Source organism: Dendropsophus ebraccatus, chromosome 9 (assembly GCF_027789765.1).
Source record: "Dendropsophus ebraccatus isolate aDenEbr1 chromosome 9, aDenEbr1.pat, whole genome shotgun sequence".
NCBI lineage: Eukaryota > Metazoa > Chordata > Amphibia > Anura > Hylidae > Dendropsophus > Dendropsophus ebraccatus.
Genome location: NC_091462.1, coordinates 8,359,722 through 8,380,382, shown reverse-complemented (window position 1 = coordinate 8,380,382; position 20,661 = coordinate 8,359,722). Strand labels below are relative to the sequence as shown.

The window sequence follows — 20,661 nt, the reverse complement described above, 5'->3', positions numbered from 1 at the left end:
CTCAAGACAACCAGACAAGGCTCAGCTCATGTTTAACAAGCACCGAGTCACCCGCTCCTCCAGAGAACACCCCGCACTACCGCCAACTCCCCCCATCACTGCCAGATGGACAGACAGCCAGACTCCCAATCTGTCCCATCATTACTACTCCCATCATCCCATCACAACCTGTGCTGCATCCACCAATAACTGCAAACTACAACTCCCAGCATGCCTTCACATCCTTTGGTGCATCTTATTCCTGAACCTGTGGGTCACCCGCTCTTTCTAATTTACCACTCCCAGCAATGGGGGCAGGATACCTCCAGGGCAATAGCCACGCTGTGTAGCATGCTGGCCACTGTACTGAGACACCAGAATAACAATGGCGACCTCTTCTTAATCCAGTGATCAGCTACTTATCACATGACCCCCTGTGATCAGCTACTTGTCATGTGACCCCCTGTCCTTGTGATCGGCTACTTGTCATGTGACCCCCTGTCCTTGTGATCGGCTACTTGTCATGCGACCCCTGTCCTTGTGATCGGCTACTTGTCATGTGACCCCCTGTCCTTGTGATCGGCTACTTATCATGTGACCCCCTTTCCTTGTGATCGGCTACTTGTCATGCGACCCCTGTCCTTGTGATCAGCTACTTATCATGTGACCCTGTCCTTGTGATAGTCTACTTATGTGACCCTGTTCTTGTGATCAGCTACTTGTCATGTGACCCTGTCCTTGTGATCGGCTACTTGTCATGTGACCCCCTGTCCTTGTGATCGGCTACTTGTCATGTGACCCCCTGTCCTTGTGATCGGCCACTTGTCATGTGACCCCCTGTCCTTGTGATCGGCTACTTGTCATGTGACCCCCTGTCCTTGTGATCGGCTACTTGTCATGTGACCCCCTGTCCTTGTGATCGGCTACTTGTCATGTGACCCCCTGTCCTTGTGATCGGCTACTTGTCATGTGACCCCCTGTCCTTGTGATCGGCTACTTGTCTTGTGACCCCCTGTCCTTGTGATCGGCTACTTGTCATGTGACCCGTCCTTGTGATCGGCTACTTGTCTTGTGACCCCCTGTCCTTGTGATCGGCTACTTGTCATGTGACCCCTTCCTTGTGATCGGCTACTTGTCTTGTGACCCCCTGTCCTTGTGATCGGCTACTTGTCATGTGACCCCTTCCTTGTGATCGGCTACTTGTCATGTGACCCCCTGTCCTTGTGATCGGCTACTTGTCATGTGACCCCCTGTCCTTGTGATCGGCTACTTGTCTTGTGACCCCCTGCCCTTGTAATCTGCTACTTATCAGGTGACCCCCTGTCCTAGTGATCGGCTACTTATCATGTGACCCCCTTCCCTTGTAATCGGCTACTTATCACATTACCCGGTCCTTGTGATCAGCTACTTATCATGTGACCCTGTCCTTGTGATCAGCTACTTATCACATGACCCCGTCCTTGTGATCAGATACTTATCACATGACCCCCTGTCCTTGTGATTGGCTACTTGTCATGCGACCCCTGTCCTTGTAATCGGCTACTTGTCATGTGACCCCCTGTCCTTGTGATCGGCTACTTATCATGTGACCCCCTGTCCTTGTGATCGGCTACTTGTCATGCGACCCCTGTCCTTGTGATCAGATACTTATCATGTGACCCTGTCCTTGTGATCGGCTACTCATGTGACCCTGTCCTTGTGATTGGCTACTTGTCATGTGACCCTGTCCTTGTGATCGGCTACTTATCATGTGACCCTGTCCTTGTGATCGGCTACTTGTCATGTGACCCCCTGTCCTTGTGATCGGCTACTTATCATGCAACTCCTGTCCTTGTGATTGGCTACTTATCATGTGACCCCGTCCTTGTGATCGGCTACTTATCATGTGACCCCGTCCTTGTGATCGGCTACTTGTCATGTGACCCTGTCCTTGTGATCGGTTACTTGTCATGTGACCCCCTGTCCTTGTGATCGGCTACTTGTCATGTGACCCCCTGTCCTTGTGATCGGCTACTTGTCATGTGACCCCCTGTCCTTGTGATCGGCTACTTGTCTTGTGACCCCCTGTCCTTGTGATCGGCTACTTGTCATGTGACCCCCTGTCCTTGTGATCGGCTACTTGTCATGTGACCCCCTTCCCTTGTAATCTGCTACTTATCAGGTGACCCCCTGTCCTAGTGATCGGCTACTTATCATGTGACCCCCTGTCCTTGTGATCGGCTACTTATCATGTGACCCCCTGTCCTTGTGATCGGCTACTTGTCATGTGACCCCCTGTCCTTGAGATCGGCTACTTATCATGTGACCCCTGGACAGGTGATGAGTTATAACCCCTTCCATGATGAGTTATTATATGTCACGTTATTTGAGGCTCCCACTGGCCGCGTTGCCCCTCAGGACCAATCACATCCATTTTAATGGGCCTTACCTGCAGCAGCTCTGGTCGGTCCTTAAATAACAGGGCCAGGTACTTGTAATCCGCGTACGCCCAAAACTCGGCTTTATCAAAACGGCTGAAGGGTCCGGACTCCTCTGCAGATGCTGTGCTGATCCAGGCCCGGAACTGTCCGAGGGTCCCGTCAATGTAGTCACACCGGGGCTCAAACTGCGGCTCTGCGGGACCAGACCAGGCGAGTATAGTCAGCGGGTCACATGTCTTATATGAGACAGACTTACACAAAACAGGATTAGATACACAGCTCGGCAGACAGCCAGGGCCGTATTACCAGCTGCTGCTGCCCTAGGCACTAAACCTGAAGACGCACCATCTTGGGGAATGTGGTGTCGGCCACATACATTTCTCTACATCGTCTGAATTGTGTATTTCATGGTTTTTAACTGCTTTTTAACTATGTTCACACTACGTAATGCAGTTTTGTGCGGCCGAAATTCAATGAATTGCGGCCATAGGAAACCCTGTCATTTCACACAATGAAGCGAGCGGCTCCGGCCGCTTGCTTCACTGTGTGCTATGAGAAGCTCTGATGCGGGCGCGCGCTGATGTGCCCGCATCAGAACGCTGCGGCCGGAAAGATCAGCCGGGTCACGGAATGGCCGGTCTCTTACAAAGTGTGAACATAGCCTTAAACATAAACTGTGACTGGGTAACACAGCCATATCAACCTGACCAATACAACCATACCCCTCCCTCGAAAAGACACCAGATTTGCTGGCAAGTCAGAACTGGAGGTGGGAGACTAAAAAAATAAAAAACAGTTGTTTCCTTCCCTCCGCCCCCAGTGCTGCCCCCTGCAAGGTGCTGCTCTAGGCACCGGACCACGGGTGCCTAGTGGTAAATATGGCCCTGCAGACAGTATCACACGGCAGGCTTAGATACATGGCTCAGCGGATGTGATCAGGGATGGGGAACCTTCCGCCCTCCAGCTGTTGCAAAACTACAAATTCCATCATGCCTGGACGGCCTAAGCGGAGCTGGAATTGTAGATTAGCAACAGCTGGAGGGCGTGAGGTTCCCAATCTCTGGTTTAGATTCACAGCTCAGTAGACTGTATCACGTAAGACAGGATTAGATACAGCAGCTCTAAAGACTGCTGAGAGTTATAGTCCTACACAAGCCACCTATTGTGATACCACATAGAACCATTAAAGGGGTACTCCAGCAAAAAAATAATTATTTCAAATCAACTAGTCCCAGAAAGTGCCAGAGATTTGAAATTTACTTCTACTAATAAATCTCCAGACTTCCAGTACTTATCAGCCGCTGTATGTCCTGCAGGAAGTGGTGTATTCTCTCCAGTCTGACACAGAGCTCTCTGCTGCCACCTGTGTCCATGTCAGGAACTGTCCAGAGCAGGAGAGGTTTTCTATGGGGATTTGCTGCTGCTCTGGACAGTTCCTGACATGGACAGAGGTGGCAGCAAAGAGCACTGTGTCAGACTGGAGAGAATACACCACTTCCTGCGGCACATACAGCAGCTGATAAGTAAAGGAAGACTGGAGATTTACAAAGAGAAGTAAATTACAAATCTCTGGCACTCTCTGGCACCAGTTGATTTGAAAGGGTTATTTTTTGAGCTACTCCTTTAATTGGCTCCTTGACCGGAATAACTAATCTCCTGCGACATTGTGTGCGAGAAGATGGAGGCGGCGGTGGAGAGCGGCGCTCTAATCCCTTCACGTTACAATTTGTTCTCTTAAACTGGAACAACTTAAACCTTGTAATCTGTCGCCGACTTCCCGGCAGAACCTGTGATTAGCGGTGAAGGCGACATTCTCTGGCACGTTCCCTATGAGCGGCGCCGTCCGTATCCTGTAATATTGAGGCCCGGGCTGGGCGGCCTCCCTGGTGTCACCCGCGGCTCCTGCCGCACTCGAGGAGCATTACGCGGGATCACAGCCTGTCAGGGGCGAGAAGCCATTCTGCTGGAGGAGGCCATTAATGGCGCTGAATCACTTCCCATCCGGCTCCTCGCCGTCTCCACGGATATTTATAGGCTCCATTATTCTGGCGCTAAAAGCCACTTAGAAGGAAGTGATTGTGCAGATCGGGAGGGAGATGCGGAGATTTGGAGGCTGCGGGATCGGTTGCAGCAACGCTCAATGCCATCACACAGGGTTAGTAGCATGACACTATGGGATTCTGTATATAACCCGCTACTCTCCCCTTCCTTCCTAACGTATAATTCACTCGCCAACTTCAGATCGGTCAACTCACTGAGGGGTAAGGTTACAGCTGCCCAAAGAAGTCATTGATGAGAGGGGGAGAGGGCAGATGCAGAAAGAAAAGCTCTAGTGTTACATCGTACCCTGTGCTGGATTCTCAATTTACACTGCTCGGTGCTGCTCTATAATGTTCTCTGTGCTGCCCAAAGAGGGTAGGGGGAGGACGGGGCAGCTACAGAGAAACTGCTGAAAGTTCTAGTGAAAGCTACATCCTCCCTCCTCCAATGATGAATTGAGCAGCGTACACTGCCAGGTAGTGCTCTGTAATGTCATTGACAGATAATGTCAGAAGTTTATGGAGACGGGAGCAGATTCCTAGAGACAGACACAGAGAAAATGCTGAACATTCTAGTAAGTGCTAGAGTTTCCCAGCTGGATTCCCTGCTTACACTGCCCGGTAGTGCTCTAGAATCTTTTCCATGCTTCCCATAGAAGTTTATGGAGAGGGGAGGGAGCAGATTCCTAAAGACAGACACAGAGAAGCTGCTGAAAGTTCTTCCCTGATGCTGTGTTCACAGCTTACAATGCTCAGTAGTGATCTGTAATGTTCTCAGTGCTGCCTAAAAAAGTCTATGGAGAGGGGAAGGGGGAGGAGGGAGCAGATTACTAGAGAAAGACACAGAGAAGCTGCTGAAAGTTCTTCCCTGATGCTGTGTTCACAGCTTACAATGCTCAGTAGTGATCTGTAATGTTCTCAGTGCTGCCTAAAAAAGTCTATGGAGAGGGGAAGGGGGAGGAGGGAGCAGATTACTAGAGAAAGACACAGAGAAGCTGATGAAAGTGCTAGAGAGGGTTACATCTTCTTTAATGCTGGATTGACAGCCTAAACTGCTCAATACTGCTCTATAATGTACTGAAAGAGGGGGGGGGGGAAGGATAAGGAAGCAGTTGTATAGAAAAAGAGGCAGAGAGAGAGAGAGACACACACACACAGAAGCTGATAAAAGTCCATGGAGAGGTGTGAGAGAATGAGCTGCAAAATAAAAGAGAGAGAGAGAGACACTGAGAAGCTGCTGAAGGAGCTAGTGTTATAACTGTAGTAGTGCTGGGAGATGTAGCGTGTGTACTGTACACTATACTGGAGACCAGTGAAGCAATGTCATATTGAACTGTATAGGATCTGCTCTGCTGCAGGACAGAGGAAGTAAAAGCCAGCAGCATTATGAGTGCAGCTCTGGGGGTCAGAGGTGAATGCTGAATGACATCTGGTCTCTGATTTGTTACCTGTGTCCATTTTCCTTTTTCCGATCCGGAATCTCAGCGTCTGCTCCTGTAACACATCGCACAGGCGGGTTAGAGTCCAGCGAGAGGCCGGCCAGTCGTCCGTCATATTCAGGAAGACCACAGGACGGGAGGCATCGAGGACGGCGTCTCTGGCCTCCTGCGGCGTGAACGGCTTAGTGTTGGCGGCTGCAGAATAATAGTGTAAGAACATGACACATATCTGTATTATTACACATCCCCCCCATCCCCCAACATAGCACTGTGATATATTATATTCTCCTATCCTCCGCTTACTGCCAGCGAATGGGAGGATTCCACTATACATCATAATATACATCTAATACTGCTCACAGCTGAGGGTGCGTTACACTTGTATCCAGTCCAGAAAATCCTCTACTGATCCTGAGTTACATCCTGTATTATACCCCAGAGCTGCACTCACTATTCTGCCGATGGGGTCACTGTGTACATACATTACATTACTGATCCTGAGTTACATCCTGTATAAGGCTATGTTCACACAACGTAAAAGCACGGCCGTTGTTGCCATCGGCAACAACGACCGTACTTTTCACTTGTGGAACACTGCCTGTGCTTCTGAGGGATCCCGGCCAGAGCGTACACACATAGTATACGCTCCGGACGGGATTCCGTACGGCGCCGCAAAGAACTGACATGTCAGCTTTCTGCAGCCGCAATTCAATGAATGGCCGGTCTAATACGTTGTGTGAACATAGCCTTATACTACAGAGCTGCACACACTATTCTGCTGGTGGGGTCACTGTGTACATACATTACATTACTGATCCTGAGTTACATCCTGTATTATACCCCAGAGCTGCACTCACTATTCTGCTGGTGGGGTCACTGTGTACATACATTACATTACTGATCCTGTACTGATCCTGAGTTCCATCCTGTATTATACTCCAGAGCTGCACTCACTATTCTGCTGGTGGGGTCACTGTGTACATACATTACTGATCCTGAGTTACATCCAGTATTATACTCCAGAGCTGCACTCACTATTCTGCTGGTGGGGTCACTGTGTACATACATTACTGATCCTAAGTTACATCCTGTATTATACTCCAGAGCTGCACTCACTATATTGTCCCCATTCTCCTCAGTGTTTTGGTGATGATTATGGGTCATATATTACATCATACCCCCCGCACATGACATAATCACTCTTGGGATTTATCGTTGTATGTAATTGCTGACACTTGGCCGCCGCTCCTGCCCGACGCCTCCGTTATGGCAGCGCCCTGTGGACTCGTCTTTGCCGCTGTCAATGTGATTTGCTCCTCAGAGTTATAAACTGCGGCTTTTACTGCAAACTCCCAGCAGGAAAATCATTGAACAAAAGAAACTTTATCCGAAAACACAAACGCCCCGAGTTTATCGTCCCCCCGGAGGCCGCGTGTAATGGCGCCGATACGGTTCCCACCGCGGCTGATTTACAGCGGGAGAGGCCTCAGTGATCACAGAGTCTGGATCAGCGCTCCTCACAATAAAGACGAAATAAATCCTTCATTGTCTGTAACCAGGAGGACGGTGATCGATGGAACGCGAGGAAACGTCCCGCTAAACATCCGCTTAACTAAAGACTGAGCCCAGGCAGCGCCATAAAGCGTCCCAGAGACAGCGCCATAAAGCATCCCTCCTGTATTATACTCCAGAGCTGCACTCACTATTCTGCTGGTGGGGTCACTGTGTACATACATTACTGATCCTGTACTGATCCTTAGTTACATCCTGTATTATACTCCAGAGCTGCACTCACTATTCTGCTGGTGGGGTCACTGTGTACATACAATACATTACTGATCCTGTGTGAGTCCTGAGACTCCACCAGCAGAATAGTGAGTGCAGCTCTGGAGTATAATGGTATGTGCACACTACGGAATCCCGTCGGATTCCGGAACTCGCCCTCGTGGACGCTGGCGGTTACTCGCATCCCCGCTGGTTGCCTAGGCTTCATTCCATGGTTTGCCAGATTTCGCAACAAAATGAAGCCTAGGCGACCAGTAGGGATGCGAGTAACCGCCAGCGTCCACAAGGGCGAGCTGCGGAATCCGCCAGGATGTAATGTAATGTATGTACACACACAGTGACTCCACCAGCAGAATAGTGAGTGCAGCTCTGGAGTATAATACAGGATGTAACTCAGGATCAGTAATGTAATGTATGTACACAGTGAACCCACCAGCAGAATAGTGAGTGCAGCTCTGGGGTATAATACAGGATGTAACTCAGGATCAGTAATGTATGTACACAGTGACCACACCAGCAGAATAGTGAGTGCAGCTCTGGGGTATAATACAGGATTTAACTCAGGATCAGTACAGGATCAGTAATGTAATGTATGTACACAGTGACCCCACCAGCAGAATAGTGAGTGCAGCTCTGGGGTATAATACAGGATGTAACTCAGGATCAGTACAGGATCAGTAATGTAATATACGTACACAGTGACCCCACCAGCAGAATAGTGAGTGCAGCTCTGGAGTGCAGTATACTAGAGTCACTGGTTCTGGATGCTTCCGTACACCTGTCACTAAGCAGTGTTCGGCATTATTCGCTGTCAGTAATAATTTCGGGGACGTTGCGATGTGGTAACAGCTGGTTATTATAAATTGCCTATTAAATTATTGCGATGTGACACGTTAGTGCGGCGTGCGGGCTGCGTTCTCCCGCTTGTGGCTAATGACTCGCAGGCCGGCTCGCTGGGAATAAAACCTCCGATTCTGCTCACATTTGATTAACGCTTCGCTGTTCCGCCTGTCTCGTCAATCACCAAGAGTGGTATACAGAGCGTATAATGTATAGCTTGTAGTGCCGCAGGGCCGGGAGTGATGGGGGGGGGTGTATGATACATGGGGAGAGGGGTCTACATCAGCATGGACGCTGCCTCCGCCCCCAGCCACCTCCGCCCTCCATTACAATAACATGAAAAAACAAAGTAACGTGCGGGGAAATGTGTCAAACTCACAAACACAGGGGCCCCCCTAATACTGCACTGTTCCTGACACAGTGACCGCCGCATGTGCCGCCATGATGCACTGACCAGTGTCCTATGGGGATAGCTGGGTTGCGGCCTAGTGTGCCGGCTCCTCTATGGCAGGAAATGTTCAGCGTCATGGGCGGTATGTACGACGTGGACGCAAGTGGTGGATTATCTGTACCACGGGCCCCGGGCTGCTCCCCATGTTATACCTATAGTCCTCCTCAGGCACTGCACTATTATAACACCTCCAACCCACCGATATACAAGCTCCACATTCACAGTGCCCAAAATAGTAAAAATTACCCTGTAGCCCACACAGTATTAGCTCCCTATACAGTACCCTCTAATACTGCCCCACACAGTAGTTACCCTATTATTTCCTCCACTCAGTAGGTAATCTTATATTAGTGTCCCATATAGTAGTCAGCCCCCCTTAATAGTGCCCCATATAGTAGTCAGCCCCCCAATAGTGCCCCATATGGTAGTCAGACCCTTAATAGTGCCCCATATAGTAGTTAGCCCCCAACAGTGCCCCATATAGTCAGCCCCCAATAGTGCCCCATACAGTAGTTACCCTATTATTTCCTCCACTCATTAGGTAATCTTATATTAGTGCCCCATATAGTAGTCAGCCCCCCTCAATAGTGCCCCATATAGTAGTCAGCCCCCCTCAATAGTGCCCCATATAGTAGTCAGCCCCCCAATAGTGCCCCATATGGTAGTCAGACCCTTAATAGTGCCCCATATAGTAGTTAGCCCCCAACAGTGCCCCATATAGTAGTCAGCCCCCAATAGTGCCCCATACAGTAGTAAGTCCCCCAATAGTGCCCCATATAGTAGTCAGCCCCCCTCTATAGTGCCCCATACAGTAGTAAGTCCCCCAATAGTGCCCCATATAGTAGTCAGCCCCCCTCTATAGTGCCCCATATAGTAGTCAGCCCCTCTCTATAGTGCCCCATATAGTAGTCAGTCCCCCTCTATAGTGCCCCATATAGTAGTCAGCCCCTCTCTATAGTGCCCCATATAGTAGTCAGTCCCCCTCTATAGTGCCCCATATAGTAGTCAGCCCCTCTCTATAGTGCCCCATATAGTATTAAGTCCCCAATAGTGCCCCATATAGCAGTAAGTCCCCCAATAGTGTCCCATATAGTAGTCAGCCCCCCCTCTATAGTGCCCCATATAGTAGTCAGCCCCTAATAGTGCCCCATATAGTATTAAGTCCCCAATAGTGCCCCATATAGCAGTAAGTCCCCCAATAGTGTCCCATATAGTAGTCAGCCCCCCCTCTATAGTGCCCCATATAGTAGTCAGCCCCTAATAGTGCCCAATACAGTAGTCAGCCCACCTTAATAGTGCCCCATATAGTAGTCAGCCCCCCTTAGTAGTGCCCCATACAGTAGTCAGCCCCCCTAAGTATTACCCCAGTTTTGTGTATACAGCTCCTATGCAGATCTACAGTACATGAAAAAAAAATTTTTTAAACGGTTGATTTACTTAAAGAGAATTTGTCATCCGGTGTTAATAGGTGATCACAGCTACCCCTCTGCAGTGACAAAGCATGCCCACAACACTCTCCTGCAGAGGTCAACAGGTGATATCACAGCTCCCCTCCACAGTGATGAAGCATGACCACTACACCCTACACCACGCTTTTTCTTTACGTGCCACTGTTTCTGTGGTAAGTGTCGCTATATAAAAAAGTGTAGTAGTCAGCAGCATTACCGTATACAGCAATGATAGTATATACTGTACCGTATACAGCAATGATAGTATATACTGTACTGTATACAGCAATGTTAGTATACACTGTACTGCATACAGCAATGATAGTATATACTGTACTGTATACAGCAATGATGGTATATACTGTACTGTATACAGCAATGATGGTATATACTGCACTGTATACAGCAACGATGGTATATACTGTACTGTATACAGCAATGATAGTATATACTGTACTGTATACAGCAATGATAGTATATATACGGCACTGTATACAGCAATGATAGTATATACTGTACTGTATACAGCAATGGTAGTATATACTGCACTGTATACAGCAATGATGGTATATACTGCACTGTATACAGCAATGATGGTATATACTGTACTGTATACAGCAATGATGGTATATACTGTACTGTATACAGCAATGATAGTATATACTGTACTGTATACAGCAATGGTGCTGCAGATTGATGCATTTAGTTACATTGATATCTGCAAATCTGCAGCGGGTCCTGTGTGTGTGACTGCATCCTTAGGTCCCATTCACACATGAGTAACCCCGCCTGTAATTTCAGACCTGCAACCACAGACAGGATTACGATTGTGTCAGCACTATCCGCTTTTACAAGGACCCACTGACTCAAACAGGTGACACAGAGCGGGTCCATTATAAAGTAAGAAACCAGGCTCTTTCCAGACCAACATAAAAAGTTATGCCAATCTCATTTCAAGGTCAAAAACCGGGACATGTAAGGGGCAGAGAGGGACAGAGGGACTTGGCTCAAAAATAGGAACTGTCCCTCCAAAACAGGGACACTTGGGAGGTATGCGGGGGGAGACCCCGCACATCGCTCCACCCCGCCAAGGTGCAGCGATACCTGTCTGTGCCCTTCACCAACCACAGCGCACTGAGAGGCCAGGATGGGCTGGGTGAGGGGGGCGCACTGCCAGATGGGACGGGTGAGGGGGGCGCACTGCCGGATGGGACGGGTGAGGGGGGCACACTGATGGATGGGACGGGTGAGGGGGGCGCACTGATGGATGGGACGGGTGAGGGGGGCGCACTGACGGATGGGACGGGTGAGGGGGGCGCACTGCCGGATGGGACGGGTGAGGGGGGCGCACTGATGGATGGGACAGGTGAGGGGGGCGCACTGCCAGGCCAGACTGGGCTGGGTGAGGGGGGCGCACTGACGGACGGGTGAGGGGGGCGCACTGACGGACGGGTGAGGGGTGCACACTGACAGACGCGATGGGTGAGGGGGGCACACTGACAGGCCAGACTGGGCTGGGTGAGGGGGGCGCACTGCCGGATGAGACGGGTGAGGGGGGCGCACTGCTGGATGGGACTGGTGAGGGGGGCGCACTGACGGATGGGACGGGTGAGGGGGGCGCACTGACGGATAGGACGGGTGAGGGGGGCGCACTGACGGATGGGACGGGTGAGGGGGCGCACTGACGGATGGGACGGGTGAGGGGGGCGCACTGACGGATAGGACAGGTGAGGGGGGCGCTCTGACAGGCTGGGCGAGGGGGGCGCACTGACAGGCTGGGCGAGGGGGGCGCACTGACAGGCTGGGCGAGGGGGGCGCACTGACAGGCTGGGCGAGGGGGGCGCACTGACGGGCTGGGCGAGGGGGGCGCACTGACGGGCTGGGCGAGGGGGGCGCACTGACGGGCTGGGCGAGGGGGGCGCACTGACGGGCTGGGCGAGGGGGGCGCACTGACGGGCTGGGCGAGGTTGGCGCACTGACGGGCTGGGCGAGGGGGGCGCACTGACAGGCCATCTTCCGTGATTGGCAGATTCATTCATCTCAGCACACAACACTGAAAGGTGCCATTCGTATCAAACTTGGGCCACGCTGGGCTCTGACTGGTTGCTATGGTGACAGCTCGCTCTCCCTGTGTACTTCACGTCGCCAGGGTCTCCATTCCCTGCCAGGGAGCAGACGTCACTCAACTGGTCAGAACTTTTCCAGTCTACATGATCCCCCCCCCCCCATACCTGCCGGCTCCATCCTCAGCGCGGCGCACGGGACTCCCGGCTCCCAGAGATTACGTCATCACCGCGAGACGGTCGGAGGTGTCGTCTGAGCGGGGGCGGCCATGTTTCTGGATACCAACATGGTGTAACACTAGTTACCTGCAGCATAAACCCCCATAACTATCATACATACACCCCAGAACTATCACCAGCTATGTGCACCCCATAACTATCACCAGCTATGTGACCCCATAACTATCACCAGCTATGTGCACCCCATAACTATCACCAGCTATGTGCACCCCATAACTATCATACATACACCCCAGAACTACCATACATCCCTGCGGACAGAGGGTAAAGGGTTAACACTTCAGGTGGTGACGTCACGTATGGGCGGGGCTGCGTCTCGTGACCGGATGTTTTGCCCGTATGCTCGGCACTTCCGCAGTCCCGGGCTGAGGCGGCGGAGCGGTGAGCGGACCGGCTATGGGGCTGGAGTGGAGCCGGCCGGATGAGCGGCAGCCGTTACTGGCCGGGTCCCGGGCCCCGCGGGTGTACGGGCGGCGCTGGCTGGTGCTGCTGCTCTTCTCCCTCCTCAGCTTCATGCAGGGGCTGGTGTGGAACAGCTGGGGGCCCATCCAGAACTCGGCGCGGGCGGCCTACGGCTTCGGGGGCCTGGACATCGCCCTGCTGGTCCTGTGGGGCCCCATCGGCTTCCTGCCCTGCTTCCTCTTCATGTGGCTGATGGACACCAAAGGTGAGTGGCCGGATGGCACCCCTATATACCCGGATATAGCACCCCGAATACACCCGGATATAGCACCCCTATATACCCCCCCCCAATACACCCGGATATAGCACCCCTATATACCCCCCCCGAATACACCCGGAAATAGCACCCCTATATACCCCCCCCCCGAATACACCCGCATATAGTGCCCCGAATACACCCGGATATAGCACCCCTATATACCACCCCCCCCCCCCCCCAATACACCCGGATATAGCACCCCTATATACCCCCCCGAATACACCCGGATATAGCACCCCTATATACCACCCCCCCCAATACACCCGGATATAGCACCCCTATATACCACCCCCCCCCAATACACCCGGATATAGCACCCCTATATACCCCCCCCCGAATACACCCGGATATACACCACCCCCCCCGAATACACCCGGATAGCACCCCTATATACCCCCCCCCGAATACACCCGGGTATACACCCCCCCTGAATACACCCGGATAGCACCCCTATATACCCCCCCCCCCCCGAATACACCCGGATATAGCACCCTGATATACCACCCCCCGGATATAGCACCCGGAATACACCCGGATATAGCACTCCTATATCCCCCCCCCCCCCCCCCGAATACACCCGGGTATACACCCCCCCCCCCCCCCGAATACACCCGGATAGCACCCCTATATACACCCCCCCCCCCCCCCGAATACACCCGGATATAGCACCTGGGTATACACCCCCCCACCCCCGAATACACCCGGATATAGCACCCCTATATACCACCCCCTGTATACACCCGGATATAGCACCCGGAATACACCCGGATATACCCCCCCCCCCCCCCCCCCCCCCCCGAATACACCCGGATATAGCACCCCGAATACACCCGGATATAGCACCCCGAATACACCCGGATATAGCACCCCGAATACACCCGGATATAGCACCCCAACCCCCCCGAATACACCCGGATATCTCCGTTACCCGACACACCCTATAGCCCCCTGATATTCCCTGATACCCCAGGGCACTTGGCTCTTCCATGCTGTTTTCCTGGACGCTGCCAGGAATCCAGTGTGTGGCCTATGGCTGCATCCAGCAGGTCTCCCTAGGGCGGCATCCAACTTCTGCAGCCGCGGGGACTCTGGACGCTGAGCGTCTGGATATCGTTGCCAAATCCGAGCATTTTCACAGGTTCTTTCAACACTAGTTGAGACTTCTAGGGGATCTCCACTTGTTCAAAGGGTCCTCCGACAATACACCGATCACAAAGTCTCCTGCTGGGAACCTCAGCTGTGAGTGTGGGGAAACCTGACAAAGTGTGCAGTCTCCCTGCAACGCCACCACAGGTGGAACGAAGCATTACACTCTGTCTATTCACAGCAATGGGTTGTCTTGTGTAATACAGGTCAGGATGGCAGCTAGTTCTATGGGGGTTCAGGATAGGAAGCTAGTGCTATGGGGGTTCAGGATAGGAAGCTAGTGCTATATGGGGTCCCTGATAGGAAGCTAGTGCTATATGGGGTCCAGGATAGGAAGCTAGTGCTATGGGGGTCCCGGATAGGAAGCTAGTGCTATAGGGGGTCCAGGATAGGAAGCTAGTGCTATATGGGGTCCAGGATAGGAAGCTAGTGCTATAGGGGGTCCCGGATAGGAAGCTAGTGCTATAGGGGGTCCCGGATAGGAAGCTAGTGCTATAGGGGTTCAGGATAGGAAGCTAGTGCTATAGGGGGTCCCGGATAGGAAGCTAGTGCTATAGGGGGTCCAGGATAGGAAGCTAGTGCTATGGGGGTCCCGGATAGGAAGCTAGTGCTATAGGGGGTCCAGGATAGGAAGCTAGTGCTATATGGGGTCCAGGATAGGAAGCTAGTGCTATAGGGGGTCCAGGATAGGAAGCTAGTGCTATATGGGGTCCAGGATAGGAAGCTAGTGCTATAGGGGGTCCCGGATAGGAAGCTAGTGCTATAGGGGGTCCCGGATAGGAAGCTAGTGCTATAGGGGGTCCCGGATAGGAAGCTAGTGCTATAGGGGGTCCAGGATAGGAAGCTAGTGCTATATGGGGTCCAGGATAGGAAGCTAGTGCTATATGGGGTCCAGGATAGGAAGCTAGTGCTATAGGGGGTCCCGGATAGGAAGCTAGTGCTATAGGGGGTCCCGGATAGGAAGCTAGTGCTATAGGGGGTCCCGGATAGGAAGCTAGTGCTATAGGGGTTCAGGATAGGAAGCTAGTGCTATAGGGGGTCCCGGATAGGAAGCTAGTGCTATAGGGGGTCCAGGATAGGAAGCTAGTGCTATGGGGGTCCCGGATAGGAAGCTAGTGCTATAGGGGGTCCCGGATAGGAAGCTATTGCTATAGGGGGTCCCGGATAGGAAGCTAGTGCTATAGGGGGTCCCGGATAGGAAGCTAGTGCTATAGGGGGTCCCGGATAGGAAGCTAGTGCTATAGGGGTTCCCGGATAGGAAGCTAGTGCTATAGGGGTTCCCGGATAGGAAGCTAGTGCTATAGGGGGTCCCGGATAGGAAGCTAGTGCTATAGGGGGTCCCGGATAGGAAGCTAGTGCTATAGGGGATTAAGAATCATGCGTGCTATAGGCAAGGGACGGACACATGCCTGGCGGGTTTCTTGGCACATGACTGTGGTGCTTGGATTAGACACGTTGATGCATTCCCCATCAGTTACACATTTTCTGGATTTCTCAGAACACTTCAGCTTGTATCTGGACCATGTGACCCCTCACATCCTGCAGTTTTCCCGTGACGCTGATCTGTTCACTGTTGTGACCTCACATTACACGGCACCATTGGTGTATACCGCAGGGTGTGAGCCGCCAACAAACTCCTGTGTACTATGGTAACATGCATGTTAGTGCCGCGCTGCTCAACCATCTGTGAACCATGCAGGAGACCCCCGAGGGGGGATGCGCTGGGTGCCCCGGAGCGGGGGGATGCGCTGGGACCCTCTACCCTCTGGCCTCACATGGGGTAAATGCAATGTCTGCATACTGCAATCTGTAACCTGCAGGATTATGGTGGGGGGCTTTGTGTTTGGGCATTAGTATCATGGGGCACAGAGCTGGTGGAGTATCATTACTGTGACTGCACAGGTGCGCTATTAGCGGAGGAGCGATACTCCAGCACACAGAGGGGCTACACAGCCGGAGGAGGAGGGCGGACAATAAGCACATTGATGGGGGAGCGCTGGGTGGGTACACAGGGGAAGTGTACACAAAGCACAGACAAAGGAGGTGGGAGGGGGGCGTCACATTCCACTTGTTGTGTAGATGTCACATTCACAGTCTGTTTACCGGTGGATGAGGGGTCCGTGGGGGGAACCTCCACAGATGGACTCCACTCTTGTTATTACTATAGGCAGTGATGACGCTGGAGGAATGAATAAAGCCCCTATTACACGGGGCGAGCAAACTAGCGCTGTCGGCGCTCACTTGCGGCCTGTACCCCGCTCGCTGCCAGTGCTATTACATGTGTCTGCGGAGAGTGGGTAAGAGCTGCGTGGTTTGTGTGATTAACACCCCCCCCACACACACACACACACACACACGGACATTGTAGTTTCGGAGAAACTGTAGAGCAGGGAACCTTGGCTCTCCAGCGGTTCTCCCATCATGCCTGAGCATCTATAGGTAAAGCTTTGGCTGCCCGGGCATGATGGGAGTTGTAGTTTTGCAGCCGCTGTAGTTGGGTGACACAGCTCTAAGCCACACTGAGCGGTCCTTATTGATGGCCCAGTTTATCAGAGGAATTTTAGAAAGTCTGATGATCCCTTTAACCCTATAAGTTGGTGGGAGGTGGAGTTCCCCTTTAAGCGGAGCCCTTGCCATCTTGTCATATGTTTTTCTGTATAATTGCTCATTTGGAGATGTAAATGTATTTTGTGTCTCCCGCGGAGTTGGCGGCTGGTGATATAATTAGAGAGCTGTCTCTCCTCCTGCTCCCCAACACTTGCACTTTTGACAACACGTTGCTGGGATGACATCCCGGGATCTGCGGCGCTGGCGGTGAGAGCTGTCACCCTCTGCCGCACTAATGTGACTTGTCATGTGAAACGTCAGCACCCGAGACGAGAAAAACAAGTCAACCAGAAATACAGGATGAACCTGGTGCATGTACCCAGCAGTCTCCAGCCCGGGCACCAGGGGGTCATGCATTGCTGTGTTCTCATATCGAGGGCATCACCCTGTTATATCACTGCTGGCCACTGGGCTGCGCTGTACATGTCCTGTTTCCTCACTGAAGGTGATTGACAGGTGGATGTGATGGCGTGTCAGCTGCTGAGCTCCTCGTGTCACATGTATGTGGCTTCATTTGGCAGCCTCCGTGTTTACAAGGTGGAGTGCCCAGAGTCTTGTTAATGCTGGATACTGACTCCTGTTGGCACATCCCCGGGACGGGCAGATGGCCACCAGCCAGGCACTAACCCATGCAGTGAGGTCCTGCTAGGTGTCACAGCTGCTAGAGCAGGGAGCCCTCTAGATGAGCTCCAAAGGGTCCCATCCCTGTTCTAGAGAGTCCATAGAGAGGAAGCTTCTGGAGGGGGCCATAGATGCTGCATTAGGGGGGCAGGGTGCTAGCGGGTGGTCTTGTTCCTGCTCTTCCGACCAATGTCTGATATTTCAGATGTGCCGCATTGCTGGGAGATCCCATCTGCCCCAGGGGAGACAATCAGTATGTATGGGTGTATGTCACCCCCAAGGATGGATTATACTCAGATTAGCAGAGGCCTTATCCTGATGTAGTGACAGTAGGGATCAGTGATCTGTTACACATGTCTGCTCCGGAGCCCCATACACAGTAGGGATCAGTGATCTGTTACACATGTCTGCTCCGGAGCCCCATACACAGTAGGGATCAGTGATCTGTTGCACATGTCTGCTCGGGACCCCCATACTCAGTAGGGATCAGTGATCTGTTACACATGTCTGCTCGGGAGCCCCATACACAGTAGGGATCACTCATCTGTTACACATGTCTGCTCGGGAGCCCCATACACAGTAGGGATCACTCATCTGTTACACATGTCTGCTCGGGAGCCCCATACACAGTAGGGATCACTCATCTGTTACACATGTCTGCTCGGGAGCCCCATACACAGTAGGGATCACTCATCTGTTACACATGTCTGCTCCGGAGCCCCATACACAGTAGGGATCACTCATCTGTTACACATGTCTGCTCCGGAGCCCCATACACAGTAGGGATCAGTGATCTGTTACATGTCTGCTCCGGAGCCCCATACACAGTAGGGATCATTGATCTGTTGCACATGTCTGCTCGGGAGCCCCATACACAGTAGGGATCAGTGATCTGTTGCACATGTCTGCTCGGGAGCCCCATACACAGTAGGGATCAGTGATCTGTTACACATGTCTGCTCAGTAGCCCCATACACAGTAGGGATCAGTGATCTGTTACACATGTCTTCTCCAGAGCCCCATACACAGTAGGGATCAGTGATCTGTTACACATGTCTGCTCCGGAGCCCCATACACAGTAGGGATCACTCATCTGTTACACATGTCTGCTCGGGAGCCCCATACACAGTAGGGATCAGTGATCTGTTGCACATGTCTGCTCAGTAGCCCCATACACAGTAGGGATCAGTGATCTGTTACACATGTCTTCTCCAGAGCCCCATACACAGTAGGGATCAGTGATCTGTTACACATGTCTGCTCGGGAGCCCCATACACAGTAGGGATCAGTGATCTGTTACACATGTCTGCTCCGGAGCCCCATACACAGTAGGGATCAGTGATCTGTTGCACATGTCTGCTCGGGAGCCCCATACACAGTAGGGATCACTCATCTGTTACACATGTCTTCTCCGGAGCCCCATACACAGTAGGGATCAGTGATCTGTTACACATGTCTGTGTGGGGCCCCATACACAGTAGGGATCAGTGATCTGTTACACATGTCTGCTCAGGAGCCCCATACACAGTAGGGATCAGTGATCTGTTGCACATGTCTGCTCGGGAGCCCCATACACAGTAGGGATCAGTGATATGTTGCACATGTCTGCTCGGGAGCCCCATACACAGTAGGGATCAGTGATCTGTTGCACATGTCTGCTCGGGAGCCCCATACACAGTAGGGATCACTCATCTGTTGCACGTCTGCTCGGGAGCCCCATACACAGTAGGGATCAGTGATCTGTTTTGTTACACACGTCTGGTAGCCGCCTGTGCCATTGTGGTGGTGAGTTGCTCGGCTGTAGCGTATCGTCCTGCTCTCGTGTTGCCAACGTTCCCCTCACATCAATGGCGCACGGAGCTTCACAAGTTCCGCATCACTTATTCCTAATGGCGCCGTGTGTCCCCTCACCGTACACTTCATCACAGCGGCAGAGAACCATTCACACTATGCAGTAATGCCGCCACCCCTGACCCCCCCCTGACCTGTGAGTCGCCTCTGTAACCTGTGACTGCAGCGAGGGAAATGTCTGCAGACTATCGCACCGCTTAGCCACCATGCCGCTCGCCACATGAGCCGGACGCTGCCAACAGCGAAAGTAGGAAGTGGTCAGAATAGCGTGACTCCATCCATCCTGTATAATACACGTGTACATTGTGTGCAGAACCCCACCCCTCTGTACCCGCCACTGGAGCCATGAAAGGTCATGTATCTGTGGATGGAGGGGAGGCTCCGATCACTAACTCCCATCCCCCCATCTGTGGCTCCAGGAGGCGCCCCGCTAGCTTCACCTGTCCTCCGCTGTCATTGTCCGGTGACTTTGCTTTACCTGGTCTGCTCATTGTGAATCAGTTCTACTGTGTGTCAGAAAGTCATACACATTTCTAAATTATTTCTATTTAAAAATCTCCAGTCTTCCAGTACTTATCAGCTGCTGTATGTCCTGCAGGAAGTGGTGTATTCTCTCCTGTGTGACAGTGCTCTCTGCTGCCACCTCTGTCCATGTCAGGAACTGTCCAGAGCAGGAGAGGTTTTCTATGGGGATTTGCTGCTGCTCTGGACAGTTCCTGACATGGACAGAGGTGGCAGCAGAGAGCACTGTGTCAGACTGGAGAGAATACACCACTTCCTGCAGGACATACAGCAGCTGATAAGTACTGAAAGGCTGGAGATTTTTATATACAAGTAAATTTCAAATCTGTAACTTTCTGAATTGAGTTAAAAACATTTTTTTTTCTCAGTTTCATTCTATATTTTCATGTCCATGTAAAGCAGCAGCGTCAAACTCCTGGCCCTCGTGTTGTCGCAGAACTACAATTCCCATCATGCAGTTGTAGCTAAAGCTTTGGCATTGTAGCTGTGC

General features: G+C 52.0%; 2 protein-coding genes across 4 annotated transcripts in view; one reads left to right on the top strand and one right to left on the bottom strand.

The window, feature by feature from the left end:
• The window catches only part of HSPBAP1 (HSPB1 associated protein 1), a 49,457-nt gene extending 36,286 nt beyond the window's left edge, over window positions 1-13,171 (bottom strand). Inside the window, exons 1-3 of one of the 2 annotated variants that reach the window (XM_069982458.1) lie at window positions 12,633-13,171; window positions 5,887-6,072; window positions 2,408-2,592 (exon numbers count right to left, since the gene is read on the bottom strand). In XM_069982458.1, the coding sequence (XP_069838559.1) occupies window positions 2,408-2,592; window positions 5,887-6,072; window positions 12,633-12,645 (384 nt within the window). In that variant the 5' untranslated portion in view covers window positions 12,646-13,171. The remainder of the gene's footprint in view (window positions 1-2,407; window positions 2,593-5,886; window positions 6,073-12,632) is intronic. The other variant, XM_069982459.1, reaches the window with a different exon arrangement.
• The window catches only part of SLC49A4 (solute carrier family 49 member 4), a 31,216-nt gene continuing 23,586 nt past the window's right edge, over window positions 13,032-20,661 (top strand). The window contains exon 1 of one of the 2 annotated variants that reach the window (XM_069982457.1): window positions 13,032-13,371. In XM_069982457.1, coding sequence (XP_069838558.1) covers window positions 13,101-13,371 — 271 coding nt within the window. In that variant the 5' untranslated portion in view covers window positions 13,032-13,100. The remainder of the gene's footprint in view (window positions 13,372-20,661) is intronic. The other variant, XM_069982456.1, reaches the window with a different exon arrangement.